We start from the raw sequence: 19,728 nt of genomic DNA on the forward strand, positions 1-19,728 counted from the left end.
TTATTTATCGATCATTGTTGGTGTGTAGCAATGTGGACAGTAGCTCTCACGAACATTTCACCATATTTGGGATTCTAAGGTGATAAGTATGTCACTTAAGGAGCTGTGGTGCTGGGAAAAGGGTTTCTTGCTCACTTGTTAATCATTTAGTGACTAATCAATCTTTAAAATATATGAAGGGTTGAAAGGTGTGGTACCCTAAAATTTCTTCTCCTCTCCTCATTGCACTTTTTGGAATGTTAAACATTATTTGTTAGCACCTCAGAGCATGGTTAGCAGCTTAGAAAAAATAGAACTCTGATCATTTTGCTTTTCCCCCAACCCTTTGGGACAGTACTGAGGAAAGTATTGGGGTGGGGGTTTTGGATTTGGATTGTTTTTTGTTCAATAAAGAGTAATTGGGAGTTGGAGTTGGTTATGGCTTTTCTTAAAAAGGGGAATTTCTTGGTCCACGTGTGCTTCTAATGCATCATCCAGCATTCAGTATTTCTGTTCTTACAAGTAACTGGTCTAAATTGAAGCTAAAAGAAATCTTTTTGTGTCTAATCTCTTTAGCAGGAGGAGCAATCTCAGAACTGTTATGAAGACCTTCGAAGTTCTTCATTCTTTCTCACTTTGCCATCATGTGGCCTCTGGACACTGTGTCAGTCATTTGAAAATTGACTTTAATTTAAAACAAAGGCCTGTGCCTCCCACCCAGGAGGTGGGAGGGTGAATTTTATGTTTAAATGAAGAAGTGAATTATGGAAGAAGAGTATACGACCTTCCCTTCCCTTTCAAGCATAAGTCCAAATAGACTCTCAGGAATGAAGATTTGTGAAGACATCAGATAGGAATTTTGACTCATTTAAACTTTGATGCTTAGTTATGTTGCTGGAGAAAAGATACTTATGTTTTGCTCATCTAACTTTATTGTACCCAGCGTCATTTTGACATGTCATTTCCTATCTCCCATTTGCCTTCGGTCCTCAATGCATGTCTTTGAGTGACTTCTTATCTGAAATTTTGCTACTGGTATCCTAGGAAAGCTTTTGTTGGATACTCTCATTTTAAACTTCTCCTCTCCCCAGATACCTCCTATATTTCCATATTGTGTGCAAAGGATGGGCAGAAAAGAAAGTGCTTGAAAGATTTCAAATTTTCAGAAAGGAAACAATGAAGGCCCTCTCTTCCTCTCATACCACGTTTTGCTCAAGAAGCTGGGCTGTAACAATTCAGGGTTTTCCCTTGTTTTCCTCTCATTGCATGTTTCCCTGCAATATTGGTTCATTGTCATTAATCATGGTTTTTGAAGATAGCTAGTTTTATCCATCTCCAGCAAAGAATCATCAATAGTTTATATTGCTTTACCTGTGCTGGCTTCCAGAGATGGAAACAAACCCAGGTGTCTCTCAACAAGCTACTTTTTTACTGGGGTAGGGGAATCTATGCAAGGAGTAAAGTAAAACCATCCAGAATCAAAGCAGCAACCACATAGTTCAAATCAAAGATCAAGGTGAATTTTTTGTATCACTGCCTGTGGAAATCTATCCTCATCAGTCATTGCATTTTTCCCTGCCTATACCTGTGCTCCTTTTTCTTACTGTGTTTTCAGTCACTTCCTTTCTGTGAAAGGTTGCTTAGCTTTTTTTTTGACATTTGTTGTTCTTTATATAAAAATAGCAGATTGGATAGATGTGTACATTTGGTGTTTGAAATTCTCTGAAAATCCCATTAGGAAACCAGGTGTGAAAAGGGCTCAGTAGCTTCTCTGAGTGGCGTTTTTAGCTGACTGGAAGTGCTTAATCTGGATCGTCTTTTTTTTTTTTTCTTCAATATTTTAAAAGGAGAATTTAAATACTGTGCTTACTGTGAAATATATCAGTTGGTGAGCCGGGCGTGGTGGGTCACGCCTGTAATCCCAGCACTTTGGGAGGCCAAGGCGGGTTGATCACCCGAGGTCAGGAGTTCAAGACCAGCCTGGCCAACGTGGTGAAAGCCTGTATCTATTAAAAGACAAAAATTAGCTGGGCGTGGTGGTGCATGCCTGTAATCCCAGCTACACTGGAGGCTGAGTCAGGAGAATCACTTGAACTTGGGAGGCAGAGGTTGCAGTGAGTGGAGATCGCACCACTGCCCTCCAGCCTAGGTGACAGAATGAGACTCTATCTCAAAAAAAAAAAAAAAAAAAAATGATATCAGTTGGTGGATGCTCCTATAGGTAGCCAAACACATTGATTACCTGTTAGATTTTAGGATAGAAATCAAAGTAGAGCACGTCAGCAAGAGCCTCTTTGTCTCACTCCGTCATTTAGAACCAGTATATTCAGTAGTTGAAGAAAGAGCTCTCCCTGAATCAGTTGCAAAACGTCTATATTTTTAGATGCCACTACTTTTTTCTTAAATATTCATTTTGAGACTGTCATGAGTTAGACCAGTGGTCGAGATTAGTAGATGGCTCACTAGACATGTTTTTGTTTTGCAGACATTATATCCATTCCAGTCCTCTGCACTGTACACTGCAGCAGTGTGCAAACTATGGGACTTAGAGGGTTTCTGCCATCTTTCCATGTGTGAAGTAGCTTGGTTTCCTCTGCCTGTGCATTTGGATGTTTGTGCTATGTCCACCTCCTAAACTGGCTACTGAGAAAATCATCTTCAGCCCTGTCAGATTGTCTCTGGCAGTAGCTCCTAATAATTATTTATGTTTTTGGAATTTTTTTTTCAACTTTTAAAAAACCTTCTATCCATTTCAATTTGAATTATTTGATTTGTACAATATATGTATATTCTCTTCTTCCTTTTTGTCATCCCTGCCCTGCCACCCCCAAAATTTTGTTTTTAAAAATATTCTGGGCTGGGCACGGTGGCTCACACCTGTAATCCCAGCACTTGGGGAGGCCGAGGCTGGTGGATCATCTGAGGTCAGGTGTTTGAGACCAGCCTGGTCAACATGGTGAAACCCCGTCTCTACTAAAAATACAAAAATTAGCTGGGCGTGGTGGCGGGCGCCTGTAATCCCAGCTACTCGGGAGGCTGAGGCAGGAGAATTGCTTGAATACAGGAGGCAGAGGTTGCAGTGAGCTGAGATTGCGCCACTGCACTCCAGCCTGGGTGACAGAGCAAGACTCCATCTCAAAAAAAAAAAAAAAAAAAAAAAAATCTGTAGTTTTGTACAAGATGAGACTTAGCCTTGGGTACTTCTTGCTGAAGCTTTAATGCTTTGTAAATAAAATTGGATGTTTATTAAAGAACAGGTGTAGATGTTTATTTGTAAACACTGCTCACTTCTGGAACTCTCTGGCCACTTTGCTTTAGTACAAAGGAAAATGTGATTTCCTGTGTTGATACTAGATCTTTCGGTGTGGAAAGATAGATCTGGAAGGGATAGGGAGTGGACAGGTAGTCTAGATTTCTGCCTCTAGATGAGATTGTAAATAAATGATGCAAGTGGAAAAGTTGTTGATCAAAAAGATCATCTAGGAATGATCTGTCTTCCAATTATTTAACTCAATATAGTTTTGCAATTACTCTGAAGAGGCCGTAGGGCTAGGCATTCTGGAGGTTACAAAAATGCATGCTAGGAAGTTCCCGCCTTCCAAGGACCTTTCTTCAAGTCTAAGTAAGTACGGCTGAATTCTTATTAGCCTTTTTTTTTTTTTTGAATGAAGCAGCTTTAAAATTTATTAAATGCTCGTTGTCTCCTAAAGATAAGATGTTTCACAAAGTCTATGTAAGTCTTTGATTTTAATGTCAAACTTGAGGGTCTACTTATTAATCTTTTATGTGATTGAGAACTCCATCTTTGACATCATAGCTGTTTCATAGCAACCTTGACCTACGTGAATAATGAGCTCTATTCTGTAGGGTAAAGGGAGTAGGCCAAGAGTCAGGGAGCATCATGCATCCTCTCACTCAAAATATATCTTTGTATCCTTGGGAAGGAAGAGTGCCTAAAAGGGGGAGAGGAGCTGCCTTTAACATAACCTTAAACATTCTGATTTGAAAAGGTCATCTTGGCCCTTGTCTTTATGAATTTCCATTTCTATTTAAAATTCCTTACACATTGAACAGTGTTTCACACTTTACAAAGTGTTCTCACGTACAGTATATCATTCAATGCTCTAAGTGACCTTCCTCAGATAGGCAAGGAGGTCTTAAGTTACAAAGGAGGAAACAGAAATTCAGGAAGGGTAAGTTACTTGCCTCCTAGTCCAGAGTTCTTAATCCTTTTTATAGGAAGTTTAGGAACATTAATTCAAGTTAATCTTCCTTTTTTTAGACTTTAGTATTTGTTTTATTTGGTGACATTTAACTGGGGCTTTTGAAACCCTTAATTTAGATCCTAGTTTATAGAGGGGAAGGGGAAGGGTGAGGAAGAGTGTAACTTCACTATGCATTTGAGGTAATCTGGAAATTTACTTCAGTTTCTGAAGTCTTTTCTTCTTTGTCTTCCCAAGAGGTGGATTTAAAGTCATTAAGAGAACACGAAAACGGCCAGCGCGGTGGCTCATGCCTGTAATCCCAGCACTTTGGGGGGCTGAGGTGGGTGAATTGCTTGAGCCCAGGAGTTGGAGACAAGCCTCGACAACATGGTGAAACCCCGTATCTACAAAAAATAGAAAAATTAGCCAGGTGTGATAGCCTGCACCTGTAGTCCCAGCTACCTAGGAGGCTGAGGTGGCAGGATCACTTGAGCCTAGGAGGTTGAGGCTGCAGTGAGCTGTGATCATGTATGTTACTGCACTCCAGCCTGGGTTGACAGAGTGAGGCCCTGCCTCAAAAAAAAAAAAAAAAAAAAGCATGAAGACTAGTAGGTAAGGTGGTTATTTTATTAACAACGATAGATAGTAAAGCAACACCATTGTGATTTTTTTCCTGCCTTGTGGCCTCACCTGTTTATAAGGACTGGACTTTTATTTATTAAGTTGTGTTGTTTTATTGACAATACATGCATCATATCTTTTGACTTTGAAGGATATCTCATGTCAAAGGAATCAAGTTATGATTTATAGAGGATTCAACTGGAATACCTTGTGGGTGCTGGCTGAGGGTGGCAAAACGCCTACCGAGACATGAAGGTTTTAGCCACTAGTTTTGTCCTTGGGAGCCTGGGGTTGGCCTTCTACCTGCCTTTGGTGGTGACTACACCTAAAACACTGGCCATCCCTGAGAAGCTGCAAGAAGCTGTGGGGAAAGTTATCATCAGTGCCACAACCTGTACTGTCACCTGTGGCCTTGGCTATAAGGAGGAGACCGTCTGTGAGGTGGGCCCTGATGGAGTGAGAAGGAAATGTCAGACTCAGCGCTTAGAATGTCTGACCAACTGGATCTGTGGGATGCTCCATTTCACCATTCTCATTGGCAAGGAATTTGAGCTTAGCTGTCTGAGTTCAGACATCTTGGAGTTTGGACAGGAAGCTTTCCGGTTCACCTGGAGACTTGCTCGAGGTGTCATCTCCACTGACGATGAGGTCTTCAAACCCTTCCAAGCCAACTCCCACTTCGTGAAGTTTAAATATGCTCAGGAGTATGACTCTGGGACATACCGCTGTGATGTGCAGCTGGTAAAAAACTTGAGACTTGTCAAGAGGCTCTATTTTGGGTTGAGGGTCCTTCCTCCTAACTTGGTGAATCTGAATTTCCATCAGTCACTTACTGAGGATCAGAAGTTAATAGATGAGGGATTGGAAGTTAATCTGGACAGCTACTCCAAGCCTCACCACCCAAAGTGGAAAAAGAAGGTGGCGTCAGCCTTGGGAATAGGAATTGCCATTGGAGTGGTTGGTGGCGTGTTGGTGAGGATTGTCCTCTGTGCGCTGAGGGGGGGCCTGCAGCGGTGACAGCTTCAAGAACTTAACAGCCTTGCTCCTGAAGAACTGGCTGCCCAGGAAGCCAAGCTAGCTTTTTAGGGGAGTGTTCCAGCTGCGGGTAGTGGATCAGCTTAGAGGGAACACTCCCACAGCCAAAAGAATGAGTGGGAGAAATGGAGGGGACAATCTCCTGGGAGCTATGCGCAGTAATCTCACTTCCTTATGTCCCATGGATCTCTTCCTGATCTTCCCTGCCCATTGGGTACCCAGGAAACTGCAAGCATTGCCTGTGTTCCTGGGAAGAGTTCCAAGAAGCTTGCATAAATTTTCTACCCTTTATGACTTGGATGCCTCCCCACCTCCATTTCCCCTCTTCTGAGCTGTGTATTCATGTAGAGGGATGTATTCAGCCTTTTTAGTGAACATTTTTTTTCAATAAAAGTAATTCACAGTAGCTGTATGGAGACCTAACTTTTTCTGCTCTTCAGTTTCTTGTATTTATTTAAATTGTCCCATAATCAGTCTGGCTTCATTTTCCTCAGGTTTCTTAGAATAGACATTAAACCAGTTGTCTGCTTTTGGGGGCAGGGGGTGCAGTGCATAAGCCTATGGCAGGGGTTGTTAGTAATGACATCCAACTCAGGTGTGTAACAGTCACTAAATATTAACAAATTGCCTGTTCTGCCCAGGTAAATCCCGTTTGGTATTAAATTGAATTTCTTGGCAAAACACTAGATCCTTCACCTGGTAGGTTTCCTCTTACCATTCAGACAGCACCTTGGCTTGCCTCCACTCCAGTCCTTTTAGCTCTTTCAGTGCCCTGAAGCTTCTATTCCTGGGAAGGTCAAGTATTGGTTTCTTACAGCAGCCAAGGCCCCCAAAGGAGGATTAGTACTTTGATTCCTCCATAGGAAATCCAGTCTTAAGACTCCGAGGCCATTCGGACCGTGTCTGAGATAATTGGCTTGTGGAACCATCAGGGAAAGGCTCTTGGCCACCAGCTGAGCTAATTCTACTGAGAGAATTACAACATCTCTTCCTCTCACTTTTCTCTGACTACAGGAGGTAGCAGAAACCAAAGACCAGCGATTCTCTAGATGTGTGTTAGAATCATCTGGATGACCTTGTGAAAAATAAAGGTTCTTGAGCTCTAATCCTGACAATGCTAATTCAGTTTAAATTATGGTCAAAGGATCTCTATTATTTATTTTACTTTTAACTTGTAAAAATTTCAAACCCATAGAAAAGCTGAAAGAAATGTTTGGTGACCATGCATAGAACCTTTACCAAAATTCACCAGGAATTAACATTTTGTCACAATTATCTTTCTCAATATAGATTGATTTTGTTAAACCATTTGAAAGCTAGTCACAGACATTGCAACTCTTAACTCTTAAACCATGTATGCATCTCCTAATAAGGATGTTCTCTGTAACCACAATATCTTTATCACACTAAGAAAATTAACAATTTCTGGCCAGGCGCGGTGGCTCACACCTGTAATCCCAGCACTTTGGGAGGACGAGGCAGGCAGATCACAAAGTCAGGAGATCGAGACCATCCTGGCTAACACGGTGAAACCCCGTCTCTACTGAAAGTACCAAAAATCAGCCTGGTGTGGTAGTGGGCGCCTGTAGTCCCAGCTACTCGGGAGGCTGAGGCAGGAGAATAGTGTGAACCCAGGAGGCGGAGCTTGCAGTGAGCTGAGATTGCGCCACTGCACTCCAGCCTGGGCGACAGTGCAAGACTCTGTCTCAAAAACAACAACAAAAAATTAACAATTTCTTTCTTTTCTTTTTTTTTTTGAGACGGAGTTTTGCTCTTGTAGCCCAGGCTGGAGTGCAATGGTGTGATCTCAGCTCACTGTAACCTCTGCCTCCTAGGTTCAAGTGATTCTCCTGCCTCAGCCTCCTGAGTAGCTGGGATTACAGGTGCCCGCCACCATGCCTGGCTAATTTTTTTGTATTTTTAGTAGAGACGGGGTTTCGCCATGTTGGCCAGCCTGGTCAAACTCCTGACCTCAGATGATCCACCTGCCTCGGCCTCCCAAAGTGCTGGGGTTACAGGTGTGAACCACTGGACCTGGCCAAAATTTAACAATTTCTTAATCTTATATAGTTTATACAAGTTGAGCATCCCAAGTATGAAAACCTGAAATCTGTAATGCTCCAAAACTTGAAACTTTTTGAGTACCAACATGGTGCTCAAAGGAAATGCTTATTGGAAGAGCTTAGATTTCGGATTTCTTGGATTTGGGATGCTTAACCTATAAGTATAATGCAAAGATGCCAAAATCTGAAAAAGTCTGAAATCTGGAACATGTCTGGTCCCAAACATTTTGGATAAGGGATACTCAGCCTGTATTCACTTCTCCTCAATATCCAAAATCTTAACAGCTTTTTAATTTCATTTTTGATCCAGGATCAAATAGAAGTTCATGTGTTATGTTTCTCTTAAGTATCTTCTTTTACAACAGATCTCCTGCATTCCTTTGTCTTTCATGACATTGATTTCGTTGAATAATTTACTCCAGTTGTCTTAGATAAGATTCCATAATTTGTATTTGCCATTTCCTCATGAGTAGATTCATGAGGAATGAATCTTAAACATTTTTGACAAGAGCCCTATGTAGATATGTACTTAACTGCACCACATTACAAGGCTCATGTTTTTGTTTTTGTTTTTGTTTTTTGAGATGGAGTCTTAGTGTATCATCCAGACTAGAGTGCAGTGGTGTAATCTCGGCTCACTGTAACCTCTGCCTCCCGGGTTCAAGTGATTCTGATGCCTCAGCCTCCTGAGTAGCTGGGACTATAGGCATGTGCCACCACGCCTATAGATGGGGTTTCACCATGTTGGCCAGGCTGGTCTCAAATTCTTGACCTCAGGTGATCCGCCCACCTCGGCCTGTCAAAATGTTGGGATTACAAGCGTGAGCCACCGCGCCCAGCCAAGGTTGACCCACTATTGATAATAAGCTTGATCATTTGGTTAAGGTGGTGGATGGCCAGATCTCACCACCAATGTGTGTGTGTGTGTGTGTGTGTGTGTGTGTGTGTGTGTGTATTTTCCCCTTTGTAATTCATAGTCTGTGGGGTAATACTTTATGATTATATGGCTCTCCAAAAACTCTTCACATATTTTGGCATCCATTGTTTTTGCCTTGTTGAACATTACATGTTAGGGACTGCAAACTGGCAATTCTTTATGTTCATCTTACCTATATTAGCCTGCATTTCTCTGTAAAGAAGAGCTTACTCTTTTTACCCTCTTTATTTTTGAGGTCTCAATAGATTCTTCTTATTCAGTGAGCTATATATAATCCATTATCATTTTATCTTTTTTTAAACTTTTTAGGTTTAGGGGTACATGTGCAGGATTGTTGCATAGGTAAATTGCGTGTCATGGGGGTTTGGTGTACAAATGATCATTATCTTGATGTTCAAATTGTCCCCAATTTTGGCCAGTAGGAGTCCCCTCAGGCAAGCTCTTTTGCCCTTTTGCTGTGGTTTTATTTGACATTGAGCATTTTCTTGCTTCTAGTACAACACGGTATCTCAGATTCACATTTGGACTCTCCTTGCCCCAAACCTGAATCTGGTCTTTCCCCAAGGAACCCTGGTTCCTCTTAGTGTGGGGAGTAGCATTGAGAAACCAAGGTTTGCATGTTGGGTGTGCTCATTGCTACTGGGGAGTCATTGCTCCTAGGCTGTCTCAGTGTCCTAGATGTATATCATGAGTTCAGAGCATCTTTGTTGTTTAAGGTTGTTAGATGGTTCTGATATATGGCTAAGGTTGAGAACCACTGACTGAGGCCCAGGCATAGGGAGTCATTTTACTGTTGCTCTTATTTTAAAAAAGATCTTACATTTTACACATACCCTTACCCCCATTCTGTTTACTTCAGAGGGGATAGATTTCAGAAGACCTGGGTTCTGGGCCTTGTTCTGATGTTGATGGTGTAATGGGGCAAGCTACCTGACATCATCTTTGAAATAGGTGATTGTGAGGATCCAGTGAGATCCTGTGAGGTAAACTGAAGTACGGGACATGAGTTCAGGAATATTATTGATGAAGCATTCAGTACGGGACAACTTGCTGAGACATTCAGGAGATAGCTTGCTGTACTTTAAGCAAGCAGTCTTGACACTAGAAGACCATAAAATATCCTACTTTAATGAACTCAACATGACATTGCTGAGGAGGGAGGAAGACTGATGGGTACTATGTCCCATTTTCCAGATGGAGAGACTGAGTAACTTTTGCAGTCTTCTGTTGCAGCCAGTAGTCAAGCATGGGATGGACTATTGCACAGTTCTGGCATTATAACCCTCTGTGCATTGGGCTCTTGAGTTTTGACTCCAAGGATGTGAAGGGATTGAGCAGAGAAGAGAACAAAAGATGCTCAGTTGTGTTAGTAAAGCAAAACCTGTTGAATTCTGTGCAGGTAATCTACCTTTGCAGGGTCAAGGGGATGCTGACTGGACTAATATTTGGGTTTTAGAGTGGCTGGTGTTCCCACATCCCCTTTGGGGGCAAAGTGGAAGAGATGACCGCTTTGTGATATCATACTGGTGTCCGTACAGGCCCCTTCCGGAGGCTTGTTGTCAGCCTGGGCTTCCAGGCACACAGCTAATGAGTCTTGAGGCCTCCATTCACCATCTCCCTCTTCCCTGAAAAAAGCTGGGGGCGTAGTCAGCATGGAGCCCTACCTGCTTTGCACTGAAAGACTCAAAACGCAGAGTCGTGCAAGTGTATCTCCACACACATTTTCATCTGTAATAAAAGTTTGATAGGCCGGGCACGTGGCTCACGCCCATAATCCCAGCACTTTGGGAGGCCGAAGTGGGTGGATCACCTGAGGTCAGGAGTTGGAGACCAGCTTGGCCAACATGGTGAAACCCTGTCTCTACTAGAAAATACAAAAATTAGCCAGTTGTGGTGGCAGGTGCCTATAATCCCAGCTACTCAGGAGGCTGAAGCAGGAGAATCGCTTGAACCCAGGAGGTAGAGGTTGCAGTGAGCTGAGATTATGCCATTGCACTCCAGCCTGGGCGACAAGAGCGAAACTCTGTCTCAAAAAAAAAAAAAAAAAAAAGTTTGATAAATGGTTATCGAATGTGTGAGAAAGTGTGGCTGGAAAGTGACTAGTAATTCAAACCCTTGTGGCTGCTGTGAACCAAGAGTAGAGGCAGCAGCCTCGTTCTCACCAGTTGGGTATCATTAATATATCTGCAGGGAGACTTTCCTTTGGGACCACTGAGTCAACACCTCAAAGATGTCTTAAAAATCAGGCCACCTTGAAGCAGTACCATCACATAAGCATTGTTTACTGCCACTGTATTAGGTAAAGCCAACTGATTCTAGCCAAATGCCTGCTTGTGCTCTGCTTGGACCTGCCTTAAGATCTTGGCCTAATTCTTCCCTCCTGCTGGGACTGGATGAAGCAATATAGACTGTATGTTGTAACTTACTTATATTTCACTGTGTAGGGGGTAAAGAAATTCTTGGATAAAAGCCTCTGGAGTGAAGAACAGGACAAGGAGGTATGCTTTAGCCTGATGATAACACCCACAGCTCGTGCCAGCTTCCCCAACAGGTTGAGAAACCATCTTTATTTAAGAACTGCCTGCTACCAGAGTCAATAAATAACTATCATTACAAGAAGTACAGGAGAGAAACAGTAGGCCAACGGGAGTGGTTCCATTTTAACAAACACTGAGTCAAGTCAGTGGTCTGATGAAGCCCTAGCATTTGCCAAGCTGTGAGCCTCTCTAAGCTGTGCAGGCCCCTGATGGGACGGGTAAGTTGGAGGAGTCTTGGGGCCGAGGCAAGATGTATCCCATCTAAGGGCACTAAGTGTCATAGGCCCCAAAGGCTGCCTGGGGCTGTGGCCAAAGCTATCTGACCCATTTTGTTTCTCTCATTTTCCTTTACGTCCTGTCTTCCCAAAGCCTATGACCACATACACAAGTCCACGGGTGTTCCGCAGCTACCAGGTGCCTGTTTCCATGGAGCTTTTTGGGGGCACACAGAAAAATGCCCACCTAATGCCTTTTATGCTAAGAGCCTCTCTGGCAATCCCCATCACATCCAGGAGGAAGCCTAGGGTGGGTCTCACCCAGGGAGACAGAGCACCACTGTCATGCCAGTGGCCACAGGTTTGAGGATACTGTGTCTCCCACCAATGAGCCAGTTGGCAGTCCCATTCTGAGACCAGGCAGAGAAAAGATTCCTCTGTAGCTGGGGAAGAGATTAAGGGAGTCAAACATTCCTAGCCATTTTGGGCTCTTGCCCAGAGTACAGGCTGGCTGGCCCTTGGGGCTGCCCTAAAGAGGCAGCATATGCTGGGATGAGCACTGGGCTGTAACCAGAATTCCTAGATGAGCCCCCTTAATGGCTTCCCGTAAGGTGCAGGGCCACAGAAGGTGGGATCTCCAAGACTTCCTGGGCTGAACACTTTGATTCTAAGAGTCTCATCTCTGGATGGACACTTGGACCATCTCCTGCCCCTCCAGTCACAGCTTCACCTTTCCCAAATCCCATGTCAACAGCTGTCAAAATTCCTCAAAGCTCCCTCAGAAAGAAGCCTCTTCCTTATTCCAGGGCCTCCTGGAATGAGGAAGGTCATTCCAGAGGTTTTTTTCTGATATTTAACCTCAGTCTCGTCTGTTGTTACTTTATGAAAAGAAAAAGACACCCCCACCTACCCCCATGGCCTTGCCACTCCCTGGCACCATTTGTATCATTTGTTGCCCTGAATGAAAGCAGATAACCTGACCTTGCTGGGCCCTGAGACTCTGTCTGGAGAGAGCTGCCTTCCCCCTGAGGCTGGGTGTACATCTGGACTGTTAGAGCAACAAGGACCAGAGAGCCAGGGCAAAGGGCTCTGTAAGGGGAGCCCAAATGTATGCAGAAGAGAGGACACTTGTCTCCCTAGGCCCTGGAGAGGTGCCTACAGGTGGTTCCTTTTCCTTGTCCCCAGGGTGTTTACTGGCCACTAAGCTGTGGGGTAAAGTACTTGTTTGTGGCTGTTCCTCTTGCCGCCTCCTCTGGGGCTTGATGTGTGAGAGGAGATAACCCAGAACTGTGGTCTCATGATCACAGTGAAAATAAGCACACTCTCAACTCCCCCAGCCCATCTGGGCAGAGAACACGAAAATCAGAGAACCCCTGCGCAGGAGGGGATCCTGAGAAACATCTAATCTAGTCTTCTGCAAGCAAGCTCATGTACAAGTCACTCTAGCAGGAGGCTGTTGCATTTTACAAGCTTGCATGTCCTCAGGTCACCTATTGTCTTATTAAACCTTAGTCAGTACTCTACCTGAAATCTCAGGCTGCAGGAACATTTATTTTATTGTCGTTCTATCCCTCAAACAAATTCTGCCTGCCCAGTGGTTAGGTTTTCCTGGGGCTCAGTTTTCCCTGGTTAAAAACCCTTCGTGGGTCTCCCAGGAGGTCTGCCTTCCTCCCCTTTTTAGTGGACCTCATTAGCATTAAGGTACTTACTTGTGAGTAACTATCGTTGGCCTGAAGCAAGTTTAGTGGCTGTAGCCTCCAGCTTCACTGGTTAGGTCCTATGCCAAACCAGCTCCTCCCTCGGCCCAGCAACCGGACACCTGTCCCCTGCTTCCCCTGACGCAGCCCGAGGCAATGAAGAACGAATTGGATAAAACTTGGAAGGAGGTTTTGTTCAGCATCCCCTTTCTGATAGAGAACCAGGCACAGGCCAAGTCGTGGCCAGAGGGGGGCCAGGAGGGATGCTAGGCCAAGTTTGGACTCCCTGTCAGGGAGAATGGTCGTATAGCTGAGCCCCTAGCACCCTTGCTTGTAAGGGTTGGGAAAAGGTGAGGAGGCTTTGATTAGCCAGCTCCAGGAAAGCTGACCTGGGCTAGGGGTGGGTGGGTAGGGTGCAGTGGGGGTTTGGCTGTGGCAGGGAAAAGGCATGTGAGCTTATATTTTTAAAAAATTGTAGTGGGTAAACATCAACATAAACCTGCCCAGGAAAATAGAGCAGGACTTGAAAGTTTAAAAAACCATAACAAAATAGAGCTCTAACTGTAAACTACAGAAAACAGGCTCGGAGCTTCCGAGGACATATGCCCTTCAAGATGCCTGTCCCGCTGCCCCCTGTGAAGGGCCACCTGTCGGAGCATGGGCTTTGGGGTTTCCTAGTTGTGCTGCTGCTCTTGCCTAGGGAATCTGCTCTTGCTTTGGCCTCTTTTCTTGGGGCAAGAGTGAGGGTGACAGGGAGCTTCAAGTCAGCCCTCCATGTTGAAGTTTGGTAGAAGCTCTGCCCACACCTTGGACTGGAACCCAGCCATGCCAATCCCCATGATCACCAATCCGAACCCCTTGAAGTAGAATTTTCATACCCTACTGACTAACCACCTTCTTAGCCAGGCCATAGCCATTCAGCAGTGCCTCCTTCCTCTGGGTAGACAAACAGCCTTGAACAGAAAGGTGGAAGACTCGAGTTCTTAACCCAGCCCCATCTCTTCTGGGCTGTGTGACCTTGGGAATCCCAGACCCTCTCTGGACCACCTCCATTTCCTCATCTGTAAAGTGAGGGGCTTGAAGAAGTTGAGCTCTAAGGCTTCTTCCAGCTCTGACGTTCTGTGACTGGTAGTATACCCAGAGCTCAGGAAAGGATGGCCCATTTATTAACCCCTTTTTCTCCGGGGAAATGCAAGCAGTCCAAGGCCGTCTGGGAGCGGATCTGGCCAGGTGGTCCTAGGTATACCTGGGAGCAGGCAGGGCCACATTTATCCTCTGCCCTTCCCAGAAACCTCCCAATACCAGGACACACAGCATGAATGCTGCATTCCCCTCCCAGGCAGGAGTGAGTCAGTGCTGGGAGAGCAGAGTCTGGGGCTGCAGGTCGGGGAGGCCGAGCTGACTGCAGGCAGCACTGGAGGGAGAGGTGGGCGCATGATTGGCCATCTCCTGCCCAAACCCTGGAGGGACTGTGCAGAATGGGTCTTGGAGGGGTGGGAGACCCCACCAAGACAAGCCCTTTAGTCACCCAGCCACCTGAAGTGGCGCTGTCAATCGGGATGACAGGGTCAGGTTGGCAGTGTTGGCTGAGAGGGCATCGTCACCTGGGTTGTGACTATCTCAGACCAAGGCTGGTGCCCCTTTCCACCAAGGGCCCTGGCCTCTCAACTTTTTTTGGCTCCCACCCCAAACAGCCTGGAGTATCACCCCCCTCAAAGCTGAAGGGGCTCAGGCTCCCAGCCTCAGGCATCGGGGCGCTGGTTCTCAGCCGCTTGGGCAGGCAGGAGCCCCTAGGGAGTTATCGGGGACAGCGTCAGGGTCCTTGCTGCTGCTCAAGGGAGAAGGCAGGAGAGTTCTTGGTCCCAGGGCTTGCCCTTCTTCCTTAGACTGAAAGATGGTGAGGTGTGCACTTCGCTCCAGTTCTTCAACCTGTTCATGTCTGGTGTTCCTGCCGGGCCTAGGACTGCTCTCAAGTGGCGGAGTCCGTATAGGGTCCCAGAATTCCATCTCTGCTGAGTTGAAGACATGTTTTTAAAACCCCCTTCTTCCCATGGGCCTGTTCCTTCCCTCCAGGCAGCCTAGAGCTCAGGTATAGGCGTCAGTGTCATCATGGAAGTTACTGCCTGGTGCCTCTCAATTTAAAGAAAATCCTTGCGTGGGTTCTATCCTGCGGCAGAATATAAAATATCCTACCTCCTACAAAAAGGGCACTGTTTAAAGTAGGTATTTAAAACCAGCCACTCTCTGGCACAGTGTCAGGCCACCTTGGCAGCAGGAAGGGGCTGGCTGTGTCCGTCGGAGGTGGCGTCCAGCTGCGGCGCAGAGGGAGGGGTTCCAGGATCAGAGCTCCAGGGAGCCTATGAGGATCAGCATCGCCACGGAGTGGGAAATGACGGTGCCAGGGTGTGGTGCTGGGCGGACTGCCATGTTCTCCACCATCATGCTTGTGCCTGAAACCAGCACAAGCTGAGTCAGCTGGGCCTGGGACTACCCTAGCCCCACCCTTGTGGCAAGATTGAGACCTTTCCTAAGGAGACTCACAGGGCCAGCTGCAGGCCTGGGAGCGGACAGCTGGGTGGTCTTCTCAGTCCGACTCCTACGGTGCTTTGTAGGCCCTTTGCTATTGCTGGTTGGTCCTCAGCCTCCCCCTGCACCCTGCTCCCTTCCCTGGCCCTCGGGGATGTTCTGGGGGCTGGGTAGAAAGGTGGCGGCGAGGCAGTTCTAAGACTACTTTGCACTTGGTTCCTGCCTGCCTTCCACTTTCCTTTGCGGGTAGAGATTGGAGTTGGCCTGGGTGGGAATGATCCTCTCAGGTATCTGGGTGGATCCTGAATCTCTCGAGGGGATAAGGGTAGGGGAGGAGCAGCACCTCCATTCCTCACGATGTGGACTTCTGCAGGGATCCCATCCCCTCCGGGCCCTGTGGTCCGAATTTGTACCAGGGCATGGCCAATGTCTTCAGGCACTGGGATTTCTATCCAGTTCTTGCCGGTGAGGTGGAGCGTGGGAGTCAGGTGTAAGTCATTCTGGTACAGCATCTGTGGGAAGGAGGTTTCCAGGTGGAGTTTCCTGACACCGGGGCTGATCGTTGAGTCATCCCCAGCTTTAGGTACTGGGAGGAGACCCGATGGTTCTGGGCTCTTGAGGTCCAGCCTCCTCACCCCTCCTCCCCATTGACAAAGCTCCTCATTGGTGGAGGAAAGCTTGCAGGCCACTGAACTGTTTCCATAGACTCCTTAAGCTAGAAGAACCCCCATACTCCATCCCCATAGTCCATCACTGCCCCTGTGAACTCTGCCTTTCTGCAGTGATACCATCTGCCCGTTTTTATAGTTTCTACTGCAAGTTACTGAGAGAATAGTTCATGAATTTCATTCCTCTCACAGTCACAAACCCTTTGCTTATGTCTCACTCAGATGCCTCTTGCTATAAATTGCTGCTGCTTATGTTCACTGGAAACACAGAGGAGCTGTTCCTTCCCATTCTGGGCCTAGCTGATTGCTTCCTCACCTTATAGCCGGTGACTGCAGACTCATTTCGGAAAGGGACCACAGGGTCCCACTTAATGCTAAGACTGGAGCTTGAGAAAGTCCAGGAGATGTTGCCAGGAGGTCGCCGCGGAGCTGCCAGAGAGGAAGAATTGGAGAGATGTCCAGACGTTTCCCTGGCACCCTGCACCCCCTCACCTTTAGCCAGCCCTTCTCTGGATGTTTGCCTCTAGCAGTTACACCCAGCACATTCTGTCACCCATGCCCACGAAACAAAGCCCATGAAAATCCAAAGGTTGGAGAAGTGTGAGACGCTTCAGGGGCCATGAATTCCATTCCCTTATTTCCATTAGGCTCGCTGCCTAATTTCTGTTCAGCCCAGAGCTGGTGGGCTAGAGCATTTGTCTTATCATTGGGGAAGGAATGATCTCAGAGGCACCCACCCTCCAAAATATTGCCCTACCCCCACCCCAGGCAGACAGACTCACGGGGCTTCATGGTCGTGGCGTTGGCAGAAGGGCTGGCAGGCCCAGTGCCAGCCCGGTTGTAGGCCCTCACGGTCACATGGTACTTGGTGTTGGGATGCAGGCCGCTGACTCGGGCACTGGTGTCCAGCCCTGCTGTCCTCACTCGGTCCGCAGCTGCTTCTTTGTCCCCAGCTTTCCAGTAGCGGATCTGAAGGAGGCGGGGGTACCCAAGGGGTAGTAGTCAAGCCCAGGATCTCAGGGCTGCCCCGGGCCCCACATTCTGTTCCTCTCTTGCTCATCCTGGTCCCTGTGACCCAGTCTTAGGCCTCAGAACTTGGACAATAGATCATGAGCACCCAGACAGCAGGGCCATGTGGGTGTGAGTCCCTGCTGTCTGTTGGTGCGTAGTTCAAGGAAGGTGCTCAAGACATGGGTCAGGGAGGGAGCTGGTGGCACAGGCTCAACCTAGCAATGGCCTGCTGGAACCCATTTCATTTCATTAACTTGGGGGGCTACCGTGGGCATTCTGCTAAGGGACAGAAAATGCTTATTTGTACTGCAAAGTAGTCCCCTGGCCCTAAGCAAGCTTCTGAAGGTTGCCTAATAAATGCAAACCCATTTTCATGGTAATCATAGCATGAAGACCTGCTAAATATGCTTTCAAAGGCAGAGGCAAGGGCAGAGTTTGGAATTATCTCCACACTGTGGCTTGCCTAAGCTATTGTACTCAAATCTAGAGTACTCTACTAGAATGAACTTGTGCTATCACTAGTAGGCCCAGCTTGATGGTTTCTTCTTGCTTTTCCTTCTTTCTCTCCCTCTTGCTTCCCATCACTTGCCATCTGCTCCACAGGTACCCCTTTGTGGAGTTCTCAGTGAGCCCAGGACTCAGGCCAGACTGCTGGGCCCCAGATTCCCCCGGGACAGGATGATCAACTGTCCATAGAGCGGCTCAGGCTGTTTTCTGTGCAGCCCTGGACAGGCCAGCCTGAATGGGCTCTGGGATGAAAGGGGCAGGCCATGCCCCTTCCCAGAACCTGTTCCTTCTACCCTCCCAGCTTCCAATGCTGGCTCTAGCCAAGCATTTACTTTAAGGCTGCCTCCAGGGTCTGTCTTCCCCAATGGGCATAAGCCATGGGGTCTTTTTTTTTTTTTTTTTTTTTGAGATGGAGTCTCGCTTTGTCACCCAGGCTGGAGTGCAGTGGCGCAATCTCAGCTCACTGCAACCTCTGCCTCCTGAACGCAAGCGATTCTCCTGCCTCAGCCTCCTGAGTAGCTGGGATTACAGGCATGGGCCACCATGCCCAGCTAATTTTTGTATTTTTAGTAGAGGCAGGGCTTCACCATGTTGGCCAGGCTGGTCTCAAACTCCTGATCTCAGGAGATCTACCGCCTCAGCCTCCCAAAGTGATGGGATTACAGGCATGAGCCACCGCGCCTGGCCTGCCATGGGGTCTTAGTGAAATTTGCATTCACAGTGCTACATAGACTGGATGCTCAGTTTGCCATGTCAGCGAACCAGGGACGCCAGGAGGAATGATTAGTGGTCTGTGAGTTGTTCCCACCTGGCTTTGAAGCCCCAGCACCCCTTCCTCTCCCAAGCCCCAGGTTGGTGCTCACCTCATACCCCAGGAGGATACCATTCATGTCCTGCTGCACGGGTTCCCAGGTCACGTTCATCTCTGAGGATGAGACCCCTTTGGCCCACACCTTGGTAGGGGCCACCCTGGGCTCTGGGGACCAATACAGAATGGGTTTGGATTCCCAGGGCCCCCCTGTGTCCTGCAGAGCAGCCCCCAACCAGGATTGCCTTTGCTTAAGATTTTGGAGGAAAGCCTTCAGGATGAAGGCCGAGTGGGAGCCCCCCAAGCAATGCTCCAGGGCCCACTTCTATTCCCAGAGAGCCTCCCTTTTCCTAACCCCGAAGGGAGACAAGGTAGCAAGAGCTGGAAGTGAGGCCAATGGTGTGGAACCCAGGTGTCCTCTCAACCTCCTCCTATGGAACTGAGCTGGGAGATGAGTAGCGTTCCCCCACCCCACATCCCTGTGGACAAGTGGCTGGGGTAGGGACGAGCAGTGGGCCCGGGGGCAGCCCACCTTCCTCAGCTGAGTACACGAGTGCAGTGAGGCTCTCGGGCCCATCCCCGCGGCGGTTGTAGCTGCGGATCTTGACCTCAAAGGGCGTGTAGGGCCGGACGCTCTCGTTGCTGTAGACAAAGTACTGGGCATCGGCGCCAGGCACCCGGGCGGTCTGCCAGTGAGTGCTGCCCTGCCTGCGGAAGGACAGCAGGTAGCCGAAGCCGTCTCCGTTCTGGTACTCCCGTGACATGGGCTGAGGGGCAAGAGCGTGGCATGGGCGAGGGTCCGCGGCATGTGTCCCTGCCCGTTCCCTGGCCCCACCCAACCTTTGCCAAGAGTAGCGGCCCTGGACGCCTACGCCTGCAGCGTGGATTCGCGTAAGGGGCAGCGGGTGCGTGGAAGGGG

General features: G+C 47.4%; 3 protein-coding genes across 19 annotated transcripts in view; 2 read left to right on the forward strand and 1 right to left on the reverse strand.

The window, feature by feature from the left end:
- Positions 1-17,874, forward strand: part of RBBP5 (RB binding protein 5, histone lysine methyltransferase complex subunit) — a 50,885-nt gene extending 33,011 nt beyond the window's left edge. For 5 of the 15 annotated variants that reach the window (XM_016937104.4, XM_016937115.4, XM_016937114.3 and 2 more), the window contains one exon: positions 556-3,233. In XM_016937104.4, the coding sequence (XP_016792593.1) occupies positions 556-584 (29 nt within the window). In that variant the 3' untranslated portion in view covers positions 585-3,233. Of the gene's footprint in view, positions 1-555; positions 3,234-11,284; positions 11,339-16,705 lie in introns of those variants that run through there. The other 10 variants (XM_016937116.3, XM_063810277.1, XM_063810214.1 and 7 more) reach the window with 5 other exon arrangements.
- TMEM81 (transmembrane protein 81) lies at positions 3,815-6,246 on the forward strand. Of its 2 annotated transcripts, none has more exons than XM_054674017.2 (2): positions 3,815-4,172; positions 4,440-6,246. In XM_054674017.2, exon 2 carries the CDS (start codon positions 5,055-5,057, stop codon positions 5,820-5,822), a length of 768 nt encoding a protein of 255 aa, XP_054529992.1. In that variant the 5' UTR covers positions 3,815-4,172; positions 4,440-5,054; the 3' UTR covers positions 5,823-6,246. The 2 variants fall into 2 exon arrangements, with proteins under 2 accessions (XP_054529992.1, XP_054529995.1); XM_054674020.2 differs by having other exon boundaries at positions 3,824-4,172; positions 4,957-6,246.
- The window catches only part of CNTN2 (contactin 2), a 34,713-nt gene continuing 26,360 nt past the window's right edge, over positions 11,376-19,728 (reverse strand). Inside the window, exons 18-24 of one of the 2 annotated variants that reach the window (XR_001711979.4) lie at positions 19,342-19,576; positions 18,865-18,977; positions 17,266-17,452; positions 16,800-16,912; positions 16,159-16,327; positions 15,483-15,739; positions 14,434-15,298 (exon numbers count right to left, since the gene is read on the reverse strand). Coding sequence is in view for 1 of the 2 variants with exons in the window: in XM_016937093.4 (XP_016792582.1) it covers positions 15,630-15,739; positions 16,159-16,327; positions 16,800-16,912; positions 17,266-17,452; positions 18,865-18,977; positions 19,342-19,576 (927 nt within the window). In the remaining variant the exon portion in view is untranslated. Of the gene's footprint in view, positions 15,740-16,158; positions 16,328-16,799; positions 16,913-17,265; positions 17,453-18,864; positions 18,978-19,341; positions 19,577-19,728 lie in introns of both variants that reach the window. The other variant, XM_016937093.4, reaches the window with a different exon arrangement.

The sequence above is a fragment of the Pan troglodytes genome, chromosome 1, assembly GCF_028858775.2.
Source record: "Pan troglodytes isolate AG18354 chromosome 1, NHGRI_mPanTro3-v2.0_pri, whole genome shotgun sequence".
NCBI lineage: Eukaryota > Metazoa > Chordata > Mammalia > Primates > Hominidae > Pan > Pan troglodytes.